General features: G+C 36.9%; 1 protein-coding gene across 7 annotated transcripts in view; it reads left to right on the top strand.

Moving 5' to 3' along the window:
- Positions 1 to 23195, top strand: part of HERC1 (HECT and RLD domain containing E3 ubiquitin protein ligase family member 1) — a 220530-nt gene that overhangs the window by 75456 nt on the left and 121879 nt on the right. For all 7 annotated transcript variants that reach the window (XM_073801133.1, XM_073801132.1, XM_073801130.1 and 4 more), the window contains 10 exons: positions 184 to 355; positions 1887 to 2021; positions 2341 to 2506; positions 7925 to 8050; positions 9034 to 9255; positions 12420 to 12572; positions 12698 to 12830; positions 14183 to 14374; positions 16769 to 16990; positions 19477 to 19650. In XM_073801133.1, coding sequence (XP_073657234.1) covers positions 184 to 355; positions 1887 to 2021; positions 2341 to 2506; positions 7925 to 8050; positions 9034 to 9255; positions 12420 to 12572; positions 12698 to 12830; positions 14183 to 14374; positions 16769 to 16990; positions 19477 to 19650 — 1695 coding nt within the window. The remainder of the gene's footprint in view (positions 1 to 183; positions 356 to 1886; positions 2022 to 2340; positions 2507 to 7924; positions 8051 to 9033; positions 9256 to 12419; positions 12573 to 12697; positions 12831 to 14182; positions 14375 to 16768; positions 16991 to 19476; positions 19651 to 23195) is intronic.

Here is a 23195-nt window from a genome sequence, read left to right as displayed (position 1 = left end):
TTCTGTTTTAAATTAATGAATCTGAAAACATGGTGTGTTTGAAATGCATATTGTAGGTTTTAAATAAATGAAACAGGTATCACCTACAAAAAAAAAATAAAGAAATAGTATTAAATATTACCTTCCATAAATATTTTACATTGAAATTTGGCTTTTCTTTTGTTCTTTATGTTTTGTTTTTAGATAATGAAGTTTATGCCTGGGGCAATAACTCAATGGGGCAGTGTGGGCAAGGAAATTCCACAGGTCCTATTACTAAACCAAAGAAAGTGAGTGGCTTAGATGGCATAGCTATTCAACAGATCTCCGCTGGAACATCACATAGTCTGGCATGGACTGCTCTTCCTAGGGACAGGTAAATGTGCTCATGTTTAAAATTTCTTGTGTTTTAGGGCTTCCCTGGTGGCGCAGTGGTTAAGAATCCGCCTGCCAATGCAGGGGACACGGGTTCGAGCCCTGGTCTGGGAAGATCCCACATGCCGCGGAGCAACTAAGCCCGTGCGCCACAACTACTGAGCCTGAGCTCTAGAGCCCACGTGCCACAGCTACTGAAGCCCGCGTGCCTAGAGCCCGTGCTCCACAACAAGAGAAGCCACTGCAATGAGAAGCCCGTCCGCTGCAACTAGAGAAAGCCTGCGTGCAGCAACGAAGACCCAAAGCAGCCAAAACTAAAATAAATAAATTTATTTAAAAAAAATTTTCTTGTGTTTTATTAACAGCAGAAACACTAATAAAAGCAGAAATAATTGTACTTTGTTCATAAAATACCCTCTGACTATTTCTAGTATTGATTTTTTTACTGTCATAGACATGCCATCTAGATTTCTTTCAATTTGAATGTTGAGGTTAGATATGTTTCATAAGCAAGAAGTTATACCGTATATTAAGACACTGTCTTAATTTAAGTGTCTTTTAAACATTTTGAATTCCTACTCTGTCTCCAGATACTGATCTTAAATATTGTGGCCACGTATCAAGAGGAAGTTAAATTAAAATAATCAAAATCAGAACTAGGCTTTATTGCTTTTTAACAGTTAATTAGCTTCCATGCCCTTTATCTGGTTGTTTTTTTGAAAAGAAGCAGTGGCCATACTTTCAAATAAAGGAAGTTACTTTTTGCAGAAAGTTAGCTTTTTCCTAATGTGATAACCGTATCTTATTTAGATAATCAGGTAGGTAATTTTTAGCCAATATTTGAAGATGGAATTTTAAGAAATTTGAGGTTATTTCAGCTATTTTCAGATGTATATGGGCTAATTAATAACTTAGAATGTATTATATTTGTATTCTAGACCTTTGATTCAGATGGGGTTTATTATATCATTCTAACCAATTTAAAACATTTATAGGTAATTACCCTCCAAAACAAAACCGAAAATATAATACATTGAATATAAATAATTTGCTGTTAGTATTAAATCTGCAACTTCTCACCTTATATGTAGAAAATTGGTTCCCAAGATCTTGAAACTTTTCACAAGAGTTTTCAAGAGGTTTTCTTTTAGTAGATTTCAGTATATCACTTTACAGAGTCAGGCTATTTTTCTTAATATGAACTATACATCTTATAGGCCCTAAGAACCAGAAGGGTCTATAGTAGATCATGTGGCTCAGCCCTCTGACTTCAGGTGAATGAATAGCCAGACCTTGCAAGATAAGTAGTGGTTATGTATTTTCTTCTTGAAGAATTCTAGAGATAGCAAATTCTTGGTTTTCCTCAGTTGCATTTTTTAAATGAAGGGTTTTATCACCTTTATAATCAGAAAGGTCTTCTGTATATCTTGTTAACATCTTTCCACTTTAATAATGGTTTAAGTTTTGCTTTTGATCATGTGTGAAAATTTCATGTTAAGGATTTTTCATGATTTTCATGTGCTTCCTTCTAGACAAGTTGTCGCCTGGCACCGACCTTATTGTGTAGATCTTGAAGAGAGTACCTTCTCGCACCTTCGTTCATTTCTTGAGAGATACTGTGATAAAATAAACAGCGAGATTCCCCCGCTCCCTTTCCCTTCATCAAGGTATGTTATATATATGTGTATTTGTGTGTGTGCGCACATGTGCACACACATCTATTAATTACTCATTTTGAATTTTGAGTTACTCACTTTATCCCTCAATTATATGAAACTTCTTTATAATCTAAAAAGAGAGCTAAACTTAGGTACTTACTGATAATAACCTTTAGAAAAATTTATCCATAATGTCATGAATCGTGTTTTTAAACTTACTGTTAGTCATAATTTGAGAAAAATTTTAAAGAGAAAAAAATGTTATCCAAACTAGATAGCATGTGCTCTTTTATATTCCAGAAGTTCATAGCAGTTTATTTGGTTTCAGGGAACACCACAATTTCCTCAAGCTGTGCCTGAAGCTGCTTTCAAATCACCTTGCTCTTGCGCTTGCGGGAGGCGTAGCTACCAGCATTCTTGGGAGACAGGGAGGTCCGCTTCGAAATTTACTCTTCAGACTGATGGACTCAACTGTCCCAGATGAAATCCAAGAGGTAAGAGTATAGGACTTGTAAATCTGTCGCTCAGCCACATCTCTCCCTGAGGTTGTAGCTCACAAATTCAGCTATGTATTGGAAAACTCCAATTGGATGTTCTTTCCGTTACTCCTGTTTTTTTGGTGGGAGTAAATTTTTTGGTGAACTTGTCCTTTAAGACAAAGGTCAGATGTCGCCTCTGAGAAACCTTTCATTCCCTGCTCTCCTGCCAGGTTTGGTTTCTCTCATGTATGTTCTCATCACATCACATTGTTTTGTAATTGTCTACTTTCAACTGTGTCTGTCTTTTCTACCAGAAGATGAATTTCTGAGCACAAAGACCCAATTTTATTTTATTTTTATTGTGGTAAAATTCACATAACATAAAAGTTGCCATCTTAACCATTTTTAAATGTGTAGTTCAGTGGTATTAAATACATTTATACTATTGTACAACCATTACCACCATTTATCTCCATAACTCTTTTCATCATACAAAATTGAAATTCTGTACCCATTAAATAATAACTCCCTATTCTCCCCTCCCTTCAGCCCCTAGCAACAACCATTCTTTCTTTCTCTATGATTTTGATACTCTAAGTATGTCGTACAAGTGGAATCATACACTGTCTTTTTGTCACTGGCTTATTTCACTTAGCATAATGTTGTCAACGTTTATCCATGGTAAGTAGCATATGTCAGAATTTCCTTCCTTTTTAAGGCTGAATAATCTTTTGTTATTTGTATATATTAAATTTTTGCTCATCTGTCATTTTTATGACCTTGGATTAAGCAGTGGTTTCTTAGATATGATACCCAAAGCACAAGCAACCAAAGAAAAAAGATAAATTAGACTCCATCAAAATTAAAAACATTTTTATGGTGGTGCTGGAGAGGGGGCGCTGAGCTGTTGGGTGTGAAGAGTAACAGAACAGACTGTATTTGCACTTGAAACTGCTGCTCAAGTTCAGATCAGGCAAGGAACAAACCTTGAAACAACCAACAAGACCAAAGAAGAGTACACTTAAGTTGAAGACAAGACATTGATCCGAAACAAGAAGTTTGTGCCTACTTAGCAGCTTTGAAAGAGCACTTCCCAATGCTGCTAGTAGTCTTTGTTTAAAAAAAAAAAAATTAAAAACATTTTTGCTTCAAAGGACATTATCAAGAAAATGAAAATACAACTCACAGAATGGGAGAAATATTTGTAAATCATATGTCTCATAAGATTCTAGTTTACGGAATGTATAAAGGATCCTTACAGTTCAACAATAAAAAAGACAAATAACCCAATCAGAAAATGAGTCAAGAATCTGAGTAGACATATCTCCAAAGAAGATAGACATAAGGCCACTAAGCACATGAAAAAATGTTCATCATTGGGCATAAAGGAAATGCAAATTAAAATCACAGTGAGATACTGCTTCATGCCCACTAAATGGCTATAATCAAAAAGACTGGTAATAGCAAGCATTGGTGAAGATGTAGAGAAATTGGAACCCTCATGCATTGCTAATGGGAATGTAAAATGGTACAGCCACTTTGGAAAACAGGTAGTTCTGTACATAGTTAAACATAGAGTTACCACATACTGCAGCAGTTCCACACCTAGGTCTATATCCAAGAGAATATAAAACATATGTCCACACAAAAACTTATACATGAATGTTCATAACAGTATTATTCATTGTAGCCAAAAAGTGGAAACAAACAAATGTCTGTCAACTGGTGAAGGGATGAACAAAATGTGGTATGTCCATACAATGTAATATTATTCAGCCATAAGAGGGAATGAAGTACTGCTGTACAAGCTACAACATGAGTGAACCTTGTAAACATTATGCTAAGTGAAAGAAGCCAGACACAAAAGGTCACATACTGTATGATTCCATATATATGAAATGTGCAGAGTAGGTAAATCCATAGAGACACAAAGTAGATTAATTGGCTGTCAGGGGTTTTGGGGGAGGGAGAGTTGGGAAATGACTGCTAATGGGCACAGGTTTCTTTTTGGGGTGATGAAAATGTCCTAAAATTAGTGGTGATGGTTGCACAACTCTGTGAATATACTAAAACCCACTGAATTTTCTGCTTTCAAAAGGTAAATTTTATGATGTGTCAATTAAAAAAAAAAAAGCAAAAAAGATACAGTGATTTTCCAACTAGAGGGACATATCCCTGGGATGTAGGTAGAAGGAATATTAACCTGGTGGTGAATGGGAACTTTGAGGATTACATTTTACCAGGAACAAGGTAGTACAATATTTTTTTTTTTTTTTTTTTTTTGTGGTACGCGGGGCTCTCACTGTTGTGGCCTCTCCCGTTGCGGAGCACAGGCTCCGGACACGCAGGCTCAGCGGCCACGGCTCACGGGCCCAGCCGCTCCACGGCATGTGAGATCCTCCCAGATCCCCTGCATTGGCAGGCAGACTCTCAACCACTGCGCCACAAGGGAAGCCCCGGTAGTATAATATTTTTGAAAGGTTGAAAAGTATTGGACTAAAATAACGGAGGTAAACTTTAAAAAAAACTGTTTTTATAATTGTTTATTCATTCCTTGAGTGTTCTTTGTAGCCACTCCTTAGGAGAATCCTTTGGAGGTGGATTCTCCCAGGATGTGTACAGGGCTCTTTCTGTTCCTCTTTCTTTATCCCTGAAACTTCCGGTAATTTATCTGTTTGCAGCAATCAGTGCTGCTGCTGTTTTTTTGTGTGTTTCTTCCTTTTTTGACACTTTATTTTGAAGCAGTTGTAGACTTAAGGAAAAGTTGCATAAGTAATAGAGTTTTCACATATGTCTCAACCAGCTTCCCCTAATGCTGATGTCTTGTATAATTACAGTACAATTATCAAAACCAAGAAATCAACATTGGTTTAATACTATTAATTAAACTAAACACCTTATTAGAAACTTTATCAGTTTTTTGCTTATGTCCTTGTTCTTTTGCAGGATCCTATTCAGGATCCCATATTACATTTAATTGGACACTTTATGGATACTGGTCAGTTATTTTATTGAATATCTCTGTTATTTTTCATGATTGCTTTTGGCAAGAATACCACAGAAATGATGTACCCTCAGTACATCATATCATGTGGTTCATGATACTGATGTGTCTTATTACTGGAGATTTTGACCTTGATCACTTGGTTAAGGTGGTGTCTGCTGGATTTCTGCATACATCAGTAACTTCTGAGAGAGGGTAGGTAGAAAATAATACTCTTTGAGAATATACTCACACTTAAATAGTTTGAGAATTGAATATCTTCATGAATAGTTGAGGCATAGTATTCTAGATTGTAAATATTTTCTCATAAGAATTGTGAAGTCATCTTCTAGCTTTCAGGTTGTTACTCAGAAAATCAACACTATTCAAATTTTTGATCCTTTTATGGAAATCTTTTTCTCTCTGGATTCTGTAGCAAGTTCTACTTGTCCTCTCTGTTTTCATATTTTAAAACGATATGAACTGATGTGGGTCTGATTTTATCCATTTTCGTGTATATTGGGGTAGACTCTTAATTTGGAAACTCATAGCCTTCAGTGTTAAGAAATTAGCTTGAAGTGTATTGTTATTTTCTCCTTATTTTCTGTGTTTTCTCTCTGTCTCTGGAACTCATTATCGGGATAATAGATCTCCTGGACCAGTCCTCTGTGTCTGATTTTTTTTAATGTCTAATTTTTTTAAAATTAATTTATTTTTGGCTGCGTTGGGTCTTCGTTGCTGCGTGTGGGCTTTCTCTAGTTGCGGTGAGCGGGGGCTGCTCTTCGTTGCGGTGCGTGGGCTTCACATTACGGTGGGTTCTCTTGTTGCGAAGCACTGGGCTCTAGGCACGCAGGCTTCAGTAGCTGTGGCTCTCAGGCTCTAGAGTGTGGGCTTCAGTAGTTGTGGCGCATGGGCTTAGTTGCTCCGCGGCATGTGGGATCTTCCCGGACCAGGGCTTGAACCCATGTCGCCTGCATTGGCAGGCGGATTCTTAAGCACTGCGCCATCACGAAAGTCCCCAGTCCTCTTAATTTTCTTATGTTTTCTTTCCTGTTTTCCATCTTTTCTCCCCTCTACCTTATGAGAAATTTAATTTTTATATTCTTACCCCCCTGTTGAGGTTTTTATGTCATATTTTAACTTATAAGAGCTCTTTTCTTAATCATTGAGTGTTTCTTTTTTTCTAATTCAGCATCCTTATTTTAGTGATAAGGAAGCTATGACCCAGAGAAGTTACGGGGCCTAAGATAATACAGCTATTTTTTACGCTGTTTCTGATACCTGGACCTTTGTTTGGCCAAGGCCTGCTCATTTTTCAATTTTTAACCTAAAGGCCCAATCCTCAGGGAGACCTCCATGATGAACCCATAGACCATGTTAATTGCCTTTATGTATGGCTGCTCACTCAAGTTTGCATTTCTTTTTACTTTGTCCATGTGACTCCTTTCACACGTAGAATTACTTACTCAGAATCTCCTTTTCCTACTAGACTGTATGCTTATGAAAGCAGGGCTTTTATCTGTCTTGTTCATTTCTACATCCCCAGCACTTTGTAAACAGCTTTACCAGGCTCAGCACTATAGACTCAACACTAAATATTTATTGCATAATGACTAGTTACTTAGTGGCAAATCCAAAATATGTATTCTTTTTTTTTTTAAGTCTTTATTGAATTTGTTACAGTATTGCTTCTGTTTTATGTTTTGGTTTTTTGGCCGTGAGGCATGTGGGATCTTAGCTCCCCGACCAGGGATCAAACCCGCACCCCCTGCATTGGAAGGCAAAGTCTTAACCACTGGACTGCCAGGGAAATCCCCAAGATATATATTCTAAGTCTTCTTTTTTTAAAAAAAATTTTATGCATGAATTTTTTAAAAGGATTTATTATTTATTTATTTTATTTTTGTCTGTCTCGGGTCTTAGTTGTAGCACACAGAATCTTCGTTGAGGTATGCGGGATCTTTCATTGCGGCACATGGGCTCCTCGTTGCAGCACACAGGCTACTCTCTAGTTGTGGTGTGCAGGCTTCAGGGCACATGGGCTCTGTAGTTGTGGCGTGCAGGTTCCAGAACATGTAGGCTCTGTAGTTTGCAGCACACAGGCTCTCTAGTTGAGGCACATGAGCTCAGTAGTTGTGGCACGTGGGCTTAGTTGCCCTGCAGCATGGGGGATCTTAGTTCCCTGACCAGGGATCGAACCACGTCCCCTGCATTGTAAGGCAGATTCTTTACAACCGGATCACCAGGGAAGTCCTTCTAAGTCTTCTTAAAGACATCTAAAGAAGGACTTGGCATGCTTTCTTTTATTCATATACCTCCTTCTTTAGACTTCCCTGATCCACCTTCTTTAGACTTCTTTGCTCTTAATAGTCAGTGGATTTATTTTTATGTTTTTCTATTAAAAAGATAAGAACCAGGCCAAATAAATCTGCTTTTCTTTTTTATATTAGGTGGTAATTGAAACTCTGTCAGTGGGAGCAACCATGCTGTTACCTCCATTACGAGAACGTATGGAATTACTTCATTCTCTTTTACCCCAAGGACCTGATAGATGGGAAAGCTTGTCTAAAGGACAGGTGAGCCTTTGCATGGTATCTAAGTAAACCAGTACTATATTACAAAAAAAAAAAAAAAAAAGATAGACTGAGAGGGAAATAAAGCTAATCGATTGCCATGTGTTCAGGGAATAATACTTAACTTGATGAGTCTGGTAAATCCTAGTATTTAATGTTTTTTGCTGGAAGAGTTCCCAGATTTTTAATGAAAGTGAAGCAAGTGATAACTCATTAAATGATTTGGGGCTAATTATTAAAATTATGTCTAATTTTTCCAGTGTTGCTCACACTGTCAAACCAGAGATCTTTTAGTTTATTTGTAGTATTCTGAGTTGAAATCAAGGGCATGTGCTCCTGTTGGTTCCATGCCCAGAACTTTGAAATAGCTTACATAAAAAGTAAAAGATGACTGTTGTGAAAAAGTACTTGATGATATGAGTATGCTTCTTCTTTCCACTTTTATTATCTTATGTACGTTAAAATAAGTACATTTTGTTCAACCAAGTAGAACAATCAAGTGTCGAATTATAGATTTGAGGGAAAAATCTGGCAGTATAATAGCCACAGATGCTTTCCAGTGAGTATTTGGTATTAGTTTAGATTTCAAGTGATTTATTTTAAACATCAGAATAAATAGTTTCATTGGTAGTTCTGTAGAAGAATGTATAGTGTAATTTATCTGTTGACATTGCCTACTCCTCTTACTTATAGTGCTAAAATCATTATGTAGAGTGTGCCATTTTAGCTTAAGAGTTTCAGGTAGTAAAGGATGTAATAAAACACTATAAGTTGCAATTTCTCAAAAGGTATTAGTGGGATAGCTTTTTAAAAAATTATAGACTTCCTAAAAGATTATTGTTCATTAGGATATTAAGTGAATTAGTTAGCATCATTAGTATATATTCCCCCCCCCCCCACCGCGGGATCCTTTTTTTACTTTTCTAGTGCATTTTAAGCTAATTATTATTTGTTCCTATTTCATCGATGGAAATATTTTTCTTTAGAGAATGCAACTGGATATTATTCTAACAAGTTTGCAAGATCATACCCATGTAGCCTCCTTACTTGGCTATAGCTCACCCTCCGATGCTGCTGACCTCTCTTCTGTATGTACTGGCTATGGAAACCTGTCGGATCAACCTTATGGCACTCAGAGCTGCCATCCAGACACCCATCTGGCTGAAATTTTGATGAAGACTCTCTTAAGAAATTTAGGATTTTATACGGTAAGTTGCTCTTTTTTTGTCGTTAAAAAGAATAAATAAATAAAACTTGGGTTGGTTTTGTTTTGTTTTGTTTTGTTTTTGGAGGGGGTAGGGATCACTTTAGGTCAAGGTATTTTGACATTTAAACGCTTATGAAATAAGTAAAACTAAACTCCACTCTCTGAAAGGGGAGAGATATGTCAGATCTTCTGAAATATTGTGGGTGCCAAATGACTTGTAGTTGAGAGTTCCAAAGAGATTTGTTTTGGAATTTTACCAATTTTTTTCTGATATTAATGTACAAGAATAAACAGGTAAAAATATTCAACAACATTTTGCAAGAGAAGAAGAATGAGGAAAGGATTAACCTTACCAGATGTAATCTTATAATTAAACAATGTGGTTTAAATTGTTTAAAAATAGGCTGGTCAATTAATTAAAATTATTATTTTATTAAATTATTAAAAATAGCTGGTCAATAGGAGAGAAGACAATGGACAGTATAGCCTTCTCTGTATTAGGATGCCCTTAGTTCTTCCTCCCTGGTGTTTCTTAGATCCGTCACTTTTTTTCTTTCCATTTTTATGGGTTCTAATCCATGCCATCACGACCTAATGGTAATAGCAGTGTTATAGCTGTTGCCACTGTTGCTGGTCTCCTCTCAGCATCCTACTGCTAGAATAACCTTGTTGTATTAAATAACCTCATTTTATTAAATCAGAACTTTTTCAGACCCTTCATCATTTGGCTTACACACCACACTCATCTGAACTCATGCGTGGCACACCTATTTCCTCCTCTCTCTTCTTGTCTACCAATCTATCACTTCTTTAACACTTGACTGTTCTTGGAAGCCTTGCTCAAATAACCTTTTCTAACCATGTAATTATAACTGCATACCTCTCATCAGTTTTTAGAGTCAAAGTGTACTATGTGACTTAACTTTGAATAGTTTGTGTATCATTTCATATTGTCTCCTGCTCTTCAGGGTCAGGTCTGTATATTCTTTTTCTTCTGTACAAGTCTCAGTGTTCTGTTCTGCCCAACTTAAAAGGTTGTTGACTAAGTCAGTGACAGTTCCTATAGAATTATTTTCTTTCAGATTTAAGGATGTAAATTTGAGCTGATGTTTGGCTGCAAATGGAATGGGAACAATGTTACAGTGTATCCATTTGGTATTAACTGAAATTTTTTCCCAAAGTTGTATTGAAGTAGTGCCTTTTTTATGCCAGTAGGGCTGAGGTAGATGTGTATATTATATGGAAATGGAAATAAAATACTAACTGCTTTTAGGCTGAAAATCATAAATTTTTGTTTCTTTCTGATGTAATTTAACCAAATTTGTCATGTTCTAAGATTTTAAAATAATGGTGCTGGTCTTAGTCTGTTTGGGTTGCTGTAATAGAATACCACAGAGTGGGCCGGCTTATCTACAACACAGATTTATTTCTCACAGTTATGGAGACGGGAAGTCCAAGATCAAGGAGGCAGCAGATTTGGTGGTGCCTGCTTCTTGATTCATAGACAGCCGTCTTCTTGCTGTGTCCTCACACAAGGGAACTCTCTGTTGTCTCTTTTGTAAGGTCACTAATCCCATTCACGAGAGTTCTGCCCTCATGACTTAATCACCTCCCAGAGGCCCCACCTTCAAATACCACCACATTGGGTTCAACATAAGAATTTTGAAGGGACACAAACATTCATTCAGTCTCTAGCAGTGCTAATTTGGCTGCTTATAAAGGTGCTTATATAGGAAGGGCCTTAAAATGTTCTGTGACTCTGTCTTGCATATTTATAAACAAAGACCATATTTTATGCATAAAGATGTTCATCACATCATTATTATAAGAAAGAAAAGTTGGAAACAACTGAAATATCTAAAAGTTGGGGAATGGTTTAAGTACATTATGATATATATACTCAGTGGAATATTATGTCTCAAATTTTATGTACACATGGCTTATGAAAACATGTAAAATATCTGTGGATCTGTTAGAAAAGAGAAGACTAAAAATAGAATATGCAGTATTATGAAAAAAAGGAAAAGTCACAAAAAAAAATCAGGAAAGAAATACACAAAAAATATTAGATACGGTGGTTGACTAAATGGTGATTTAAAGTTTGTTTGTTTTTTTTTTTTTTTAACGGTACGCGGGCCTCTCACTGTTGTGGCCTCTCCTGCCGCGGAGCACAGGCTTTGGACGCGCAGGCCCAGCGGCCATGGCCCACGGGCTCAGCCGCTCTGTGGCATGTGGGATCCTTCCGGACCGGGGCACGAACCCGTGTCCCCTGCATTGGCAGGTGGTCTCTCAACCACTGCGCCACCAGGGAAGCCCTAAAGTTTTTTAAAATACAGTTTTGGTATTTTCTAAATTTGTTACACTATTTCTGTTTTAAAAAAATATTTTTAACTTGAAATAACTTAAAACTCCCACAAGAATTACAGGAAACTTTCAAAGAACTCTCCTGTACGCTTCAGCCAAATTTGCCTTTCCTTGTTTCCTTTCTTCCATCCATCATTTGAGAGTAAACTGCAGATGTCATACTGGCTATTCCTAAGCACTTATATTCTTAAGAATTAGGACATTCTCTTACATAACAACAGAACAATTATTGAATTCAGGAAATTTAACGTTGACACAGAACCATTGTATAATATAGAGTCCATACTCAAATTTCTACAGTTATCCCAGTAATGTCCTTTATGGCACCCTCCCCCTGCCCCCCAAATCCAGGATCATACATTGTATTTAGTTGTCATGTTTCTTTAGGCCACTTACTTCTTTTATAATCAGAAATAAATTTAATTTCTAAGAATTGTGTTCTTAGAAATTCAAATATGTGAAAACAAAACCTTTACATAGGAAGTCAGGAAAGCAATAGTATTAAAATGTTGAAATGTGTTGTCTTTGGGTATTGTTTTCCTTTTTCTTGTTTTCCGCATTTTCAAAGTTTTTGTGGTGAAACCACAAAAGTTTTTGTGGTGAAACTTTTTAATGGAAAAACAAATTGAGATTGCTTGATAAGTCTTACCACCTTATAGCTAATGACAGCATAGCAAAGATTTAAAGATTAATAATGGGAGAAAGGAGACAGTGCCTTCTTAAATCAGAATCATTTATGGTAGGACATTAATTTCACTTTCAAACACTTCAAATATAATCTTAATTTATGTATCATTTTAGGATCAAGCATTTGGGGAGCTAGAAAAGAATAGTGATAAATTTCTACTTGGAACATCGTCTTCAGAGAACAGTCAGCCTGCTCATCTTCATGAACTACTATGTTCACTGCAGAAACAGCTGCTGGCATTTTGCCATATCAATAACATTAGTGAGGTATGTGATTCTTTGCCTTTTATGGTCTTTTCTCAGGGACCTTGAAACTCAGATATTTGGGTAAGCCATGATATTTTTCTACCTTGAATCTTCCAAAGTAGTAATTTAGGAACTTTTTTCCTCAGAACTCAAGCAGTGTGGCATTGCTTCATAAACATCTTCAGCTCTTGTTGCCTCATGCCACAGATATTTATTCACGTTCTGCAAATTTGCTCAAAGAAAGTCCTTGGAATGGCAGCGTTGGAGAAAAATTAAGAGGTGTGTTTGGTACTGGGTTTCATACTTAATCAGTGGTTGTAAAGCAAGAGTTCTTGGCCTTTCCAAAGCTTTAAGAGGGCCGGAAACCTCTGAGTGGAATAGGAATGACGTTGAATCTCCTTTGTTATCGAAGATCCCTTTGATCTTGGTTTTGGGGTGATGGCAACAGTGATTGATCTAATTAATCTTAAAAGACGCTAATTGGTGTGACAGAGGTCTAATTTAAAGGAATTAGATGATATATACTCAAAAAGATTAATATTAAATGGCATAAAGTGAGATTTTCATCTATTTCTTTACTTTTCTTTAGCATTTACCATCTCTGTCTTGAAATGCTTTCTTTTCTCTGGTCTTCTGTGTAGCCACAATCCTGTATTTACACATCTCTCTTTGCCCACTCTTTTTCAGTCTGTTCCTGTAAGCTCCTCTTTTTGGGGCATGCCCTTTAATGTTTAGGATCTTCTGAATTTTGCCCTCAACCCTCTTTTCTCTGAGAATGATCTTATCTGGTCCTGTTGTCTTTAACCGCCATGTGTATGTTGACTGCCATATATGCATCTAGCTGAGAACTCCTTTTTTACACAAGAGCTTTTCTCTAGTTACCTACTAGGTGCCTTTTCTTGATTATTCCAAAGATAGGTAAAATTTGGTAAGTCTGTCCAAAAGCAACTTATTTTTGAAGTTTCCTCACTGAACAAAGAAATAAATAAACTGAGAAACTAAAACCATTGCTTACTAGACACTTGTATTTTGTTGTTCCACAGGCGTCTAAAATTTAATTTGTTCAAATTGAGCTCATCTCTGAATAGTCTTCTTGCCCCCAAATACAATAAAATATTGACACAGAATTGATTAAAAACCAATACAGATAATTAAAAAAACCAGATGTTTTGAGGTGATTTTAATTTAAAAAAAGTAAATTTGGTTTAAAAAACATAAAAGACTTCCTACAGTAGAATGTAAGCACCATGAGGGCAGGAATTTTTAGTTCTTTGTTCACAGCTGTACACCTTTCACCTATAATAGTGCCTGATATGTTGTATGTGTTCAATAAATATTTCTTGAGTAAATCTGAAAATGAGAATAAATTTGTGAATGAGAAATTCGTAATGCATTTTAAGGGAAGCAGCTATAATCCTTTGAATTTGTTGGCACAAGGATATTTGTGCTTTCCCATAAAGTGTCTGTTGGTGACACTTTCTGAAAGTGAGTAAATACTAACCCAACCCTAGCTACCAGAGAGTTATATAATAATTCAACGAAGAGTTCTAGGGAAAAATAGTATTTATTAGGTTTTTTTTTTAAGTTTGTTTGAAACAATTGATGCCTGTTAAATTTCTTACCCTTCATAGATGTGATATACGTCTCAGCTGCAGGCAGTATGCTCTGCCAGATTGTTAACTCCCTACTGTTACTCCCAGTGTCGGTGGCTCGGCCTTTATTGAGTTACCTCCTCGACTTGTTGCCACCTCTTGATTGCCTTAATAGACTCCTGCCAGCGGCCACTCTTTTAGAAGACCAAGAGTTACAGTGGCCTCTTCATGGTAAGTAAAGATAATAAAGGAGCAAATAATGCTCTTGAGAAAAGTTGTTTCTCTTGCATGCATCAGGTAAATCATATCTGACACTTGGTTGTTTAATGTACTCAGAAGATAAAGTTGTTACTGTCTAAGAGCTTATAGTGTGAAGTGGGCAACTGAGATGGGAAAATTTAAGAAAGTTGCTTATATATAAGTGTCACGAATAAAGTCTTTATCCGATCATCAGGCTTGAAATATATTTCATTGATTCCAAGACATGCTTTTCTTCAAATTTTGACATGGCTTAATTTGGATACATCTTACAGTGGATGATAGGAGGCATTGTTTCATAAATCAGTCAACAGCATAATGACACGTTTTACAATCAATGAATTGATTTGTTTTATTTCTTAAATGCAAACGTTTTTAGTTTTAAATCTCTATTCAACAGTAAAATATTTTGTATTTTGGTTGGATATGTAGTAGATAACTGAATGTAAAAGATGGAAATTGGAAACCTATCTTTCTGTGTTTTTCTTTTTAGGTACTTTATAGGAAATAGCATTTTGATTTTAGATGTAATATGTGAATTCACTCTTAATTTATAAAATGTTGATGATTTTATTCCATTGAATATATCTTAAAATATCATGTCTAGAAAGCATCAATGTATTTTTCCATTGAAGTCTGTCTATCCTAAGGCTATCAAAGGAGTTTCATTACTGAAATCTTAAAAACCTTTCAAGTTTAAATGAGGTCACATGTTTTATGGAAAGAATCCTGGTCTAAGGCATAAAAAGATTTAGATTTTAGTATTGACTCTATTGGCTCTATGATCTTGGGCAAGTCACTTATTTGAAGGCTTGGTTCCTTCTCCTGGAGAGATTGGGATTGGACAGAATACTTTGAGGGCCCGTCTTATATCCCATTGTTCTGTGACAACTGGATTTAGATGAAGTCAAGTGTTAAGGTTACAGCTGTATCAGGATATTGATTAGGCTTTATATGGAGCCATTCCAGGTTTACTCTTATTTTTCTAAAGCATCTCAGAATTTGCTAAGACTTACTCTATTTGTATTAGGCGAGGAAGGTGTCATTTTATTTTGGATTTTTGCATCTGTGTTCATAACTGATTTTTTCCCATGATTTTCCTTTATCATGCTATTCTTGTGTCATTTTTACGACCACAATTATACTAACCTCATAACATCAGTTTGGAATCTTCCTTTTTTTCCCTTTTCTCTGAAATAATGTGTGTAATTTAGGAGTTATCTCTTCTTGAAGGTTTATAAGAGTTTATAAAAACTATCTGGCCTGGGCTTCCCTGGTGGCGCAGTGGTTGAGAGTCCGCCTGCCGATGCAGGGGACACGGGTTCATGCCTCGGTCCGGGAAGATCCCACATGCCGCAGAGCGGCTGGGCCCGTGAGCCATGGCCGCTGAGCCTGCGCGTCCGGAGCCTGTGCTCCGCAACAGGAAAGGCCACAACAGTGAGAGGCCCGCGTACCGCAAAAAAAAAAAAAAAACTATCTGGCCCTAGTGTTTTTTTTATAGACAGGTTTTTGACTATTAATTTTCTTTTTTTAGTGGCTATTGTTCTCTTACAGCTTTTTGTTTCTTCTCAAATCCATTTCAGAAATTGATATTTTTTCAGAAAATGTCATTTTGTTGGTTTTCAAATTTATTGACACAAAGATCATAATATTCACACATAGTTTTTAAAAATCTCTAGTGTATCTGTGGTTATATCCTCTTTTTGTATTTTTAATTTTAAAATTTATGCCATCTTTATTTTCTGGATTAATTTTATTACAGGTTTGTCCATTTTATTAGTGTTTTCAAATACCCAGTTTTTGAATTGGATGATTTCTTGTGTTTTTCTTTTATGATTTCATTGATATCTCTTCTTATCTTTATGGCTAGCTGTAGCTTTTTTTTTTTTTAAGTGAAGAACTTTTAAAAACAAATGTACAATAAGAAAGCATGGATCTGGATCTTAGTATAGGACAGATCTGAATTCAGGCCTTAAAAGCATTGAACAATACTAAGTGTCATTTTACTAGATCAACTCTTGTTTTGATTTTGGAGGGATGAGCTACCTCAGTTACTCACTCTTAAGGTTGAAGTTTGATCTGGATAGTGAAAAGTAGGAATAGAATCAATGGGAGATAATTCTGCCATGTACTGTTTCACTGTTTATCTCAAAATCAGTAACTTTACAAAGCAGATTTTTATTTGATGGCAAACTTATCTGAATGTATTTTAAATTAGCCTACTAAAGAGAATATATACAGAAAGTGTTATAATCTATGTTTTCATTATAAAATTATTTTGCTTCAGTGTCTTGTTGCAGTGCAATATAAATGAAAAAGCTTGAGAATCTTCAACACCAGATAAATTACTAATGATTTTGTTTTCAGGAGGTCCAGAACTGATTGATCCTGCTGGTGTGCCATTACCTCAGCCAGCCCAGTCCTGGGTGTGGCTTGTTGATCTGGAAAGAACAATTGCTCTTCTTATTGGGCAGTGTCTTGGTGGCATGCTTCAGGGTTCGCCTGTGTCTCCAGAGGAACAGGACACTGCATATTGGATGAAAACACCACTTTTTAGTGATGGTGTAGAAATGGATACCCCTCAGTTAGGTAATGTGCTTCTCTGCAGCATTTAGAATACGTGCTTCTGTTTGTACCTCCTTTGGAGATTTCTCTTATTCTGGGTTTGCTGAATAGAGAACTGATAGAAAACAAATGCAACATTTGCAGGGTAGGGGATCCAAGACTGTAACTTGGAGCCCTCAGAAAAACAGTTAAGTCCTGCAGCATCCTATAGTGAAAAGAGCCCCTGAACTAGGGAAATGTAGGCCTGGTTCTACTCTGTTTTAATTTATCACTCATTTTGAGCAAGTCATCTAACTCATAAAAATGGGAAAATGCTTAATTACTTGTGTTCTGGGGCTTGGAGGTTATGAAACTGCTTCATAGAAGGTTACTGACCATGACTTATGAGGGCTCAGGTCATAAACACCTCTCAGTTGTGAGGGCCAATCCCTTCTCCTCCCAGCCTGTCCTCCTTTCAAGCTGATGTTACCTTGTGTGATTCCTTATTTTTTTCCTCCCCATTTATGGTACCTTTGGGGTTTCCTTTCCTGCCTCATCTTCCATTTGTCTACTTTGATGGTAGGCTCGCTCTCAGACTGTCTGAACATGAGGATTTCTCCAGTTCCTGAATAGATGATGTAGTTGTTTTATCTAGGATTGGTCCTTTAATCTCTCTGAACCTCTAATTTCAATCCTTAAAATAATGAGTTAGATTAGATAGCCCATATGGTCTTATTAGATTTTATTTATTTATTTTTAAGAAATATTTATTTATTTTGGCTGTGCCAGGTCTTAGTTGCAGCACATGGGATCTTCGTTGTAGCATGCGGACTTCTTAGTTGCGGCATGTGGGATCTAGTTCCCTGACCAGGGATCAAACCCGGGCCCCTGGCATTGGGAGCTCAGAGTCTTACCCACTGGACCACCAGGGAAGTCCCTAGATTTTAAATTTATTATTTCTCTGATAAGAGAAAGAGACTCAGAGAGTGTCCAAGAAGCAAAATCTAAGAGAAATCTCGATCTAAGAGAATCTCCAGAGGAGAAACAAAAGTAGAAACCATGACAAAAATCATGGAGATTTCTGCTTTGGGGTTGGAGGGTTGGAGGGTGGGAGTGAGAGATGTTGAAGATTTTCTTCCTTTTCCAAATAGGAGTGTATATTCATTGTTTCATTTATGAACCAGAAAGTGATTCCGGCCATGGCTGATGAGTGCTAGACTGGTACTTAGGAATGTTTGTATCAAAAAAAATAAAATCATGTTTTTTTTCAAGGGGTATTTAACATCATAAAGGTAGTTCCAGTGCTATCAGTGTTTAGCTCTGTGATAGTCCCAAATGTCCTCCTGAGGACAAAAGTATCTTTATCTCTACCTTCCTCATATTTCTGTTATGTGTACTTTACTCAACTGGCCTTTGGTATGAATATAATCAATTTCAGTTTTAATGTTAGTTTTCACTTTTTAAATTATAAAATTATGAAACTATTAAAATGTTACATTTTATGTTTAAATACTTGCATATATTGGACTTCCCACAGTGGTTAAGAATATGCCTGCCAATGCAGGGGACACGGGTTTGAGCCCTGGTCCAGGAAGATCCCACATGCCACGGAGCAACTAAGCCCGTGTGCTACAACTACTGAGCCTGTGTTCTAGAGCCCATGAGCCACAACTACTGAGCCTGCACGCTACAACTCCTGAAGCCCACGCACCTAGAGCCCATGCTCTGCAACAAGGCACCACAACGAGAAGCCGGTGCACCGCAACAAAGAGTAGCCCCCGCTCACCGCAACTAGAGAAAGCCCGTGTGCAGCAATGAAGACACAACACAGCCAAAAATAAATGATAATAATAAAAAACAAAGATAAGCAGTAGCTTCTAAAAAAAATACTTGCATATATTAGGAAGAGGCTCTTGTCTGTAAAATTGTAAATAAATGATAATTTAGTTATATTGTGGGTTAAATTGACTTTCGGTATTAGCCCAGGAACCTGTCATTTAGAGAAGTGTTTTGTTTTTTAAATGGAAAATGAATTCTTAATGCCAAATGTCCCATTGGAAAGTTAGGAACCACCTGAACAAATGTAAATATCAGTTGAGAAATTGTTCAAGTGTCAATATCTTTGATCTCCCTTAAATCATACTGAAGTGATTATTTTCCCTTAAGTCTACAAAAAGAAAAGAAAAATCTTGGCTAGTCTCTTTCCCAGTGGTCCCATGCTTCTCAACAAGGATATCAATCCGTTTTGAGCAAGAAAGTTCTTTGTTACAAGACTGTGCTGCACATGTAGGGCCCTGCCTACCAAAATGCCAGAACTCCTCCCTGGAATGTTACATTTAGTCACATAAAGAAAGGGGTGATACTATGCCCAATTGAGAAGCATTAAAGGACTTTACCTTTGTAGCATCTACTTAAAATGGTTTGAAATGTATCATTTCATATGCATTAAGTAAATATGGTAAGCTTTTATTTGTAGCACCAAAATTTACAAAGCTTGAAATCAATAACTTGTGTAATTTTTTTTTTTTTAGATAAATGTATGAGTTGCCTATTAGAAGTAGCTCTTTCCGGAAATGAAGAACAGAAGCCTTTTGATTACAAATTGCGGCCTGAAATTGCTATCTACGTAGACTTGGCATTGGGTTGTTCAAAAGAGCCGGCTCGAAGCCTTTGGATCAGCATGCAGGATTATGCTATTAGTAAAGGTAAGATGAAGAGGATAAAGGGGCTAAATATGTAGATAGCTCATAATACCAACTAATATAAGTATAGTATAGTATATGTAAATAGAAAATCACAGGGATTACCCTATTACTTTTTTATAGAAAAAGGGATTTTACAATTAACATTTTTTTAGGGCTTCCCTGGTGGCGCAGTGGTTGGGAGTCCGCCTGCCGATGCAGGGGACACAGGTTCGTGCCCCGGTCCGGGAGGATCCCACATGCCGCGGAGCGGCTGGGCCCGTGAGCCATGGCCGCTGAGCCTGCGCGTCTGGAGCCTGTGCTCCGCAACGGGAGAGGCCACAGCAGTTAGAGGCCCGCGTACTGCGGAAAAAAAAAAAAAAAAAAAACCTCTAACAGTTTTAAAAAATAAATTTATTTGTTTTATTTATTTTTATTTTTGGCTGTGTTGTGTCTTTGCTGCTGAGTGCGGGCTTTCTCTAGTGCGGTGAGTGGGGGCCTCTCACCACGGTGGCTTCTCTTGTCACGGAGCGTGGGCTTCAGCAGTTGTGGCATGCTGGCTCAGTAGCTGTGGCGCACAGGCTCTAGAGCACAGCCTCAGCAGTGGTGTCACACGGGCCCAGTTGCTCCAGAGCATGTGGGATCTTCCCGGACCAGGGTTCGAACCCATGTCGCCTTCATTGTCAGGTGGATTCTCAACCACTGCACCACAAGGGAAGTCTCTACAATTAACATTTTAGAAACAATTTCTTATTCCTGTTAGTGGAACATTTTGAAGTGCTTGGTATGAAACCTCGTATATACATATATCCCACTTGAAGAAAATCCACTGTGGGAAAATTGAGATTAGTGTGAAAAATAAATCCAGAGGCAGCATTTTACTGAAGGATTCCATGCAGCGTAAATGGATCTAGTATAAGAGTCGGTTTAATGAATCTCTTCCCTTTGTGAGCCCTGGTGAAGAACTGAAATTATGTGTATGTGGAAGTCTGAGCTCTGGGCTTGGGTCATTTTCCTCCTGTATAAAACACTTGTCCATTTTAGAGTGCTAGTGAAGATACCAGTTTGAAATGAGGTATATTATTAAGTACAGCAGTAAAGTGCTATGCAAGTGTGTAGTGGTATTTCAGTTTCTAATATTACTTGATTAATAAAATTAATTTTATGTACAAGTTTTCAAAGGTTGTACGTGATTTCTTTTTAGCTCTCATCCACTTTTAACAATGACTTGGATTGTTCAGAATCACATACCCCTAGTTGTCTTTCTCCACATTGCTCTTTCTTTAGTCCCTGCTCCCCTGTGTCTTTGGATTTTCTTCCTTCTGCGATAAAAACGGTAAAAGTAAATACATTTTCACCTTTACTTCGTATAATAAAGATGAGATACATATCATTCAGATCTTTAAAACACCAGTGAGATGATACCTTTGAAAGTTTAATCTCATCCAATTTGTCATTCATTTATTCATTCTATCGTGTTGACTTTCACCAGTGGCAGAAAAGTATGATAGTGGAGGAGAAAAAAAGCTTACTTTCTGAGTTGTATTTTCTGATATCCTCTTATTTGCATCATTTTCTTGGAATGTGCGGTTAGGTTTTTTTTTTTTATAAATTTATTTTTATTTTTATTTATTTTTGGCTGCCTTTATCTTCTTTGGAGAAATCTCTGTTTAGGTCTTCTGCCCATTTTTGGATTGGGTTGTTTGTTTTTTTGATATTGAGCTGCATGAACTGCTTGTAAATTTTGGAGATTAATCCTTTGTCAGTTGCTTCATTTGCAAAAATTTTCTCCCATTCTGAGGGTTGTCTTTTGGACTTGTTTATGGTTTCCTTTGCTATGCAAAAGCTTTGAAGTTTCATTAGGTCCCATTTGTTTATTTTTGTTTTCATTTCCATTTCTCTAGGAGGTGGGTCAAAAAGGATCTTGCTGTGATTTATGTCATAGAGTGTCCTGCCTATGTTTTCCTCTAAGAGTTTGATAGTTTCTGGCCTTACATTTAGGTCTTTAATCCATTTTGAGCTTATTTTTGTGTATAGTGTTAGGGAGTGACCTAATCTCATACTTTTACAGGTACTTGTCCAGTTTTCCCAGCTCCACTTATTGAAGAGGCTGTCCTTTCTCCACTGTACATTCCTACCTCCTTTATCAAAGATAAGGTGACCATATGTGCGTGGGTTTATCTCTGGGCTTTGTATCCTGTTCCATTGATCTGTCTTTCTGTTTTTATGCCAGTACCATATTGTCTTGATTACTGTAGCTTTGTAGTATAGTCTGAATTCAGGGAGCCTGATTCCTCCAGCTCCGTTTTTCGTTCTCAAGATTGCTTTGGCTATTCGGGGTCTTTTGTGTTTCCATACAAATAGTGAATTTTTTTGTTCTAGTTCTGTGAAAAATGCCAGTGGTAGTTTGATAGGGATTGCATTGAATCTGTAGATTGCTTTGGGTAGTAGAGTCATTTTCACAATGTTGATTCTTCCAATCCAAGAACATGGTATATCTCTCTATCTATTTGTATCATCTTTAATTTCTTTCATCAGTGTCTTATAATTTTTTGCATACAGGTCTTTTGTCTCCTTAGGTAGGTTTATTCCTAGATATTTTATTCTTTTTGTTGCAGTGGTAAATGGGAGTGTTTTCTTGATTTCACTTTCAGATTTTTCATCATTAGTGTATAGGAATGCCAGAGATTTCTGTGCATTAATTTTGTATCCTGCAACTTTACCAAATTCATTGATAAGCTCTAGTAGTTTTCTGGTAGCATCTTTAGGATTCTCTATGTATAGTATCATGTCATCTGCAAGCAGTGACTGCTTTACTTCTTCTTTTCCGATGTGGATTCCTTTTATTTCCTTTTCTTCTCTGATTGCTGTGGCTAAAACTTCCAAAACTATGTTGAATAAGCGTGGTGAGAGTGGGCAACCTTGTCTTGTTCCTGATCTTAGTGGAAATGCTTTCAGTTTTTCACCATTGAGGACGATGTTGGCTGTGAGTTTGTCATATATGGCCTTTATTATTTTGAAGAACTTTCCCTCTGTGCCTACTTTCTGCAGGGTTTTTATCATAAATGGGTGTTGAATTTTTTTGAAAGCTTTCTCTGCATCTATTGAGATCATATGGTTTCTCTCCTTCAATTTGTTAATATGGTGTATCACGTTGATGGATTTGCGTATATTGAAGAATTCTTGCATTCCTGGAATAAACCCCACTTGATCATGGTGTATGATCCGTTTAATGTGCTGTTGGATTCTGTTTGCTAGTATTTTGTTGACGATCTTTGCATCTATGTTCATCAGTGATGTTGGCCTGTAGTTTTCTTCCTTTGTGACATCCTTGTCTGGTTTTGGTATCAGGGTGATGGTGGCCTCATAGAATGAGTTTGGGAGTGTTCCTCCCTCTGCAATATTTTGGAAGCGTTTCAGAAGGATAGCTGTTAGCTCTTCTCTAAATGTTTGATAGAATTCACCTGTGAAGCCATCTGGTCCTGGGCTTTTGTTTGTTGGAAGATTTTAAATCACAGTTTCAATTTCAGTGCTTGTGATTGGTCTGTTCATATCTTCTATTTCTTCCT

Source organism: Tursiops truncatus, chromosome 2 (genome assembly GCF_011762595.2).
Source record: "Tursiops truncatus isolate mTurTru1 chromosome 2, mTurTru1.mat.Y, whole genome shotgun sequence".
Lineage (NCBI taxonomy): Eukaryota > Metazoa > Chordata > Mammalia > Artiodactyla > Delphinidae > Tursiops > Tursiops truncatus.
This window is presented reverse-complemented; position numbering and strand designations above follow the sequence as displayed.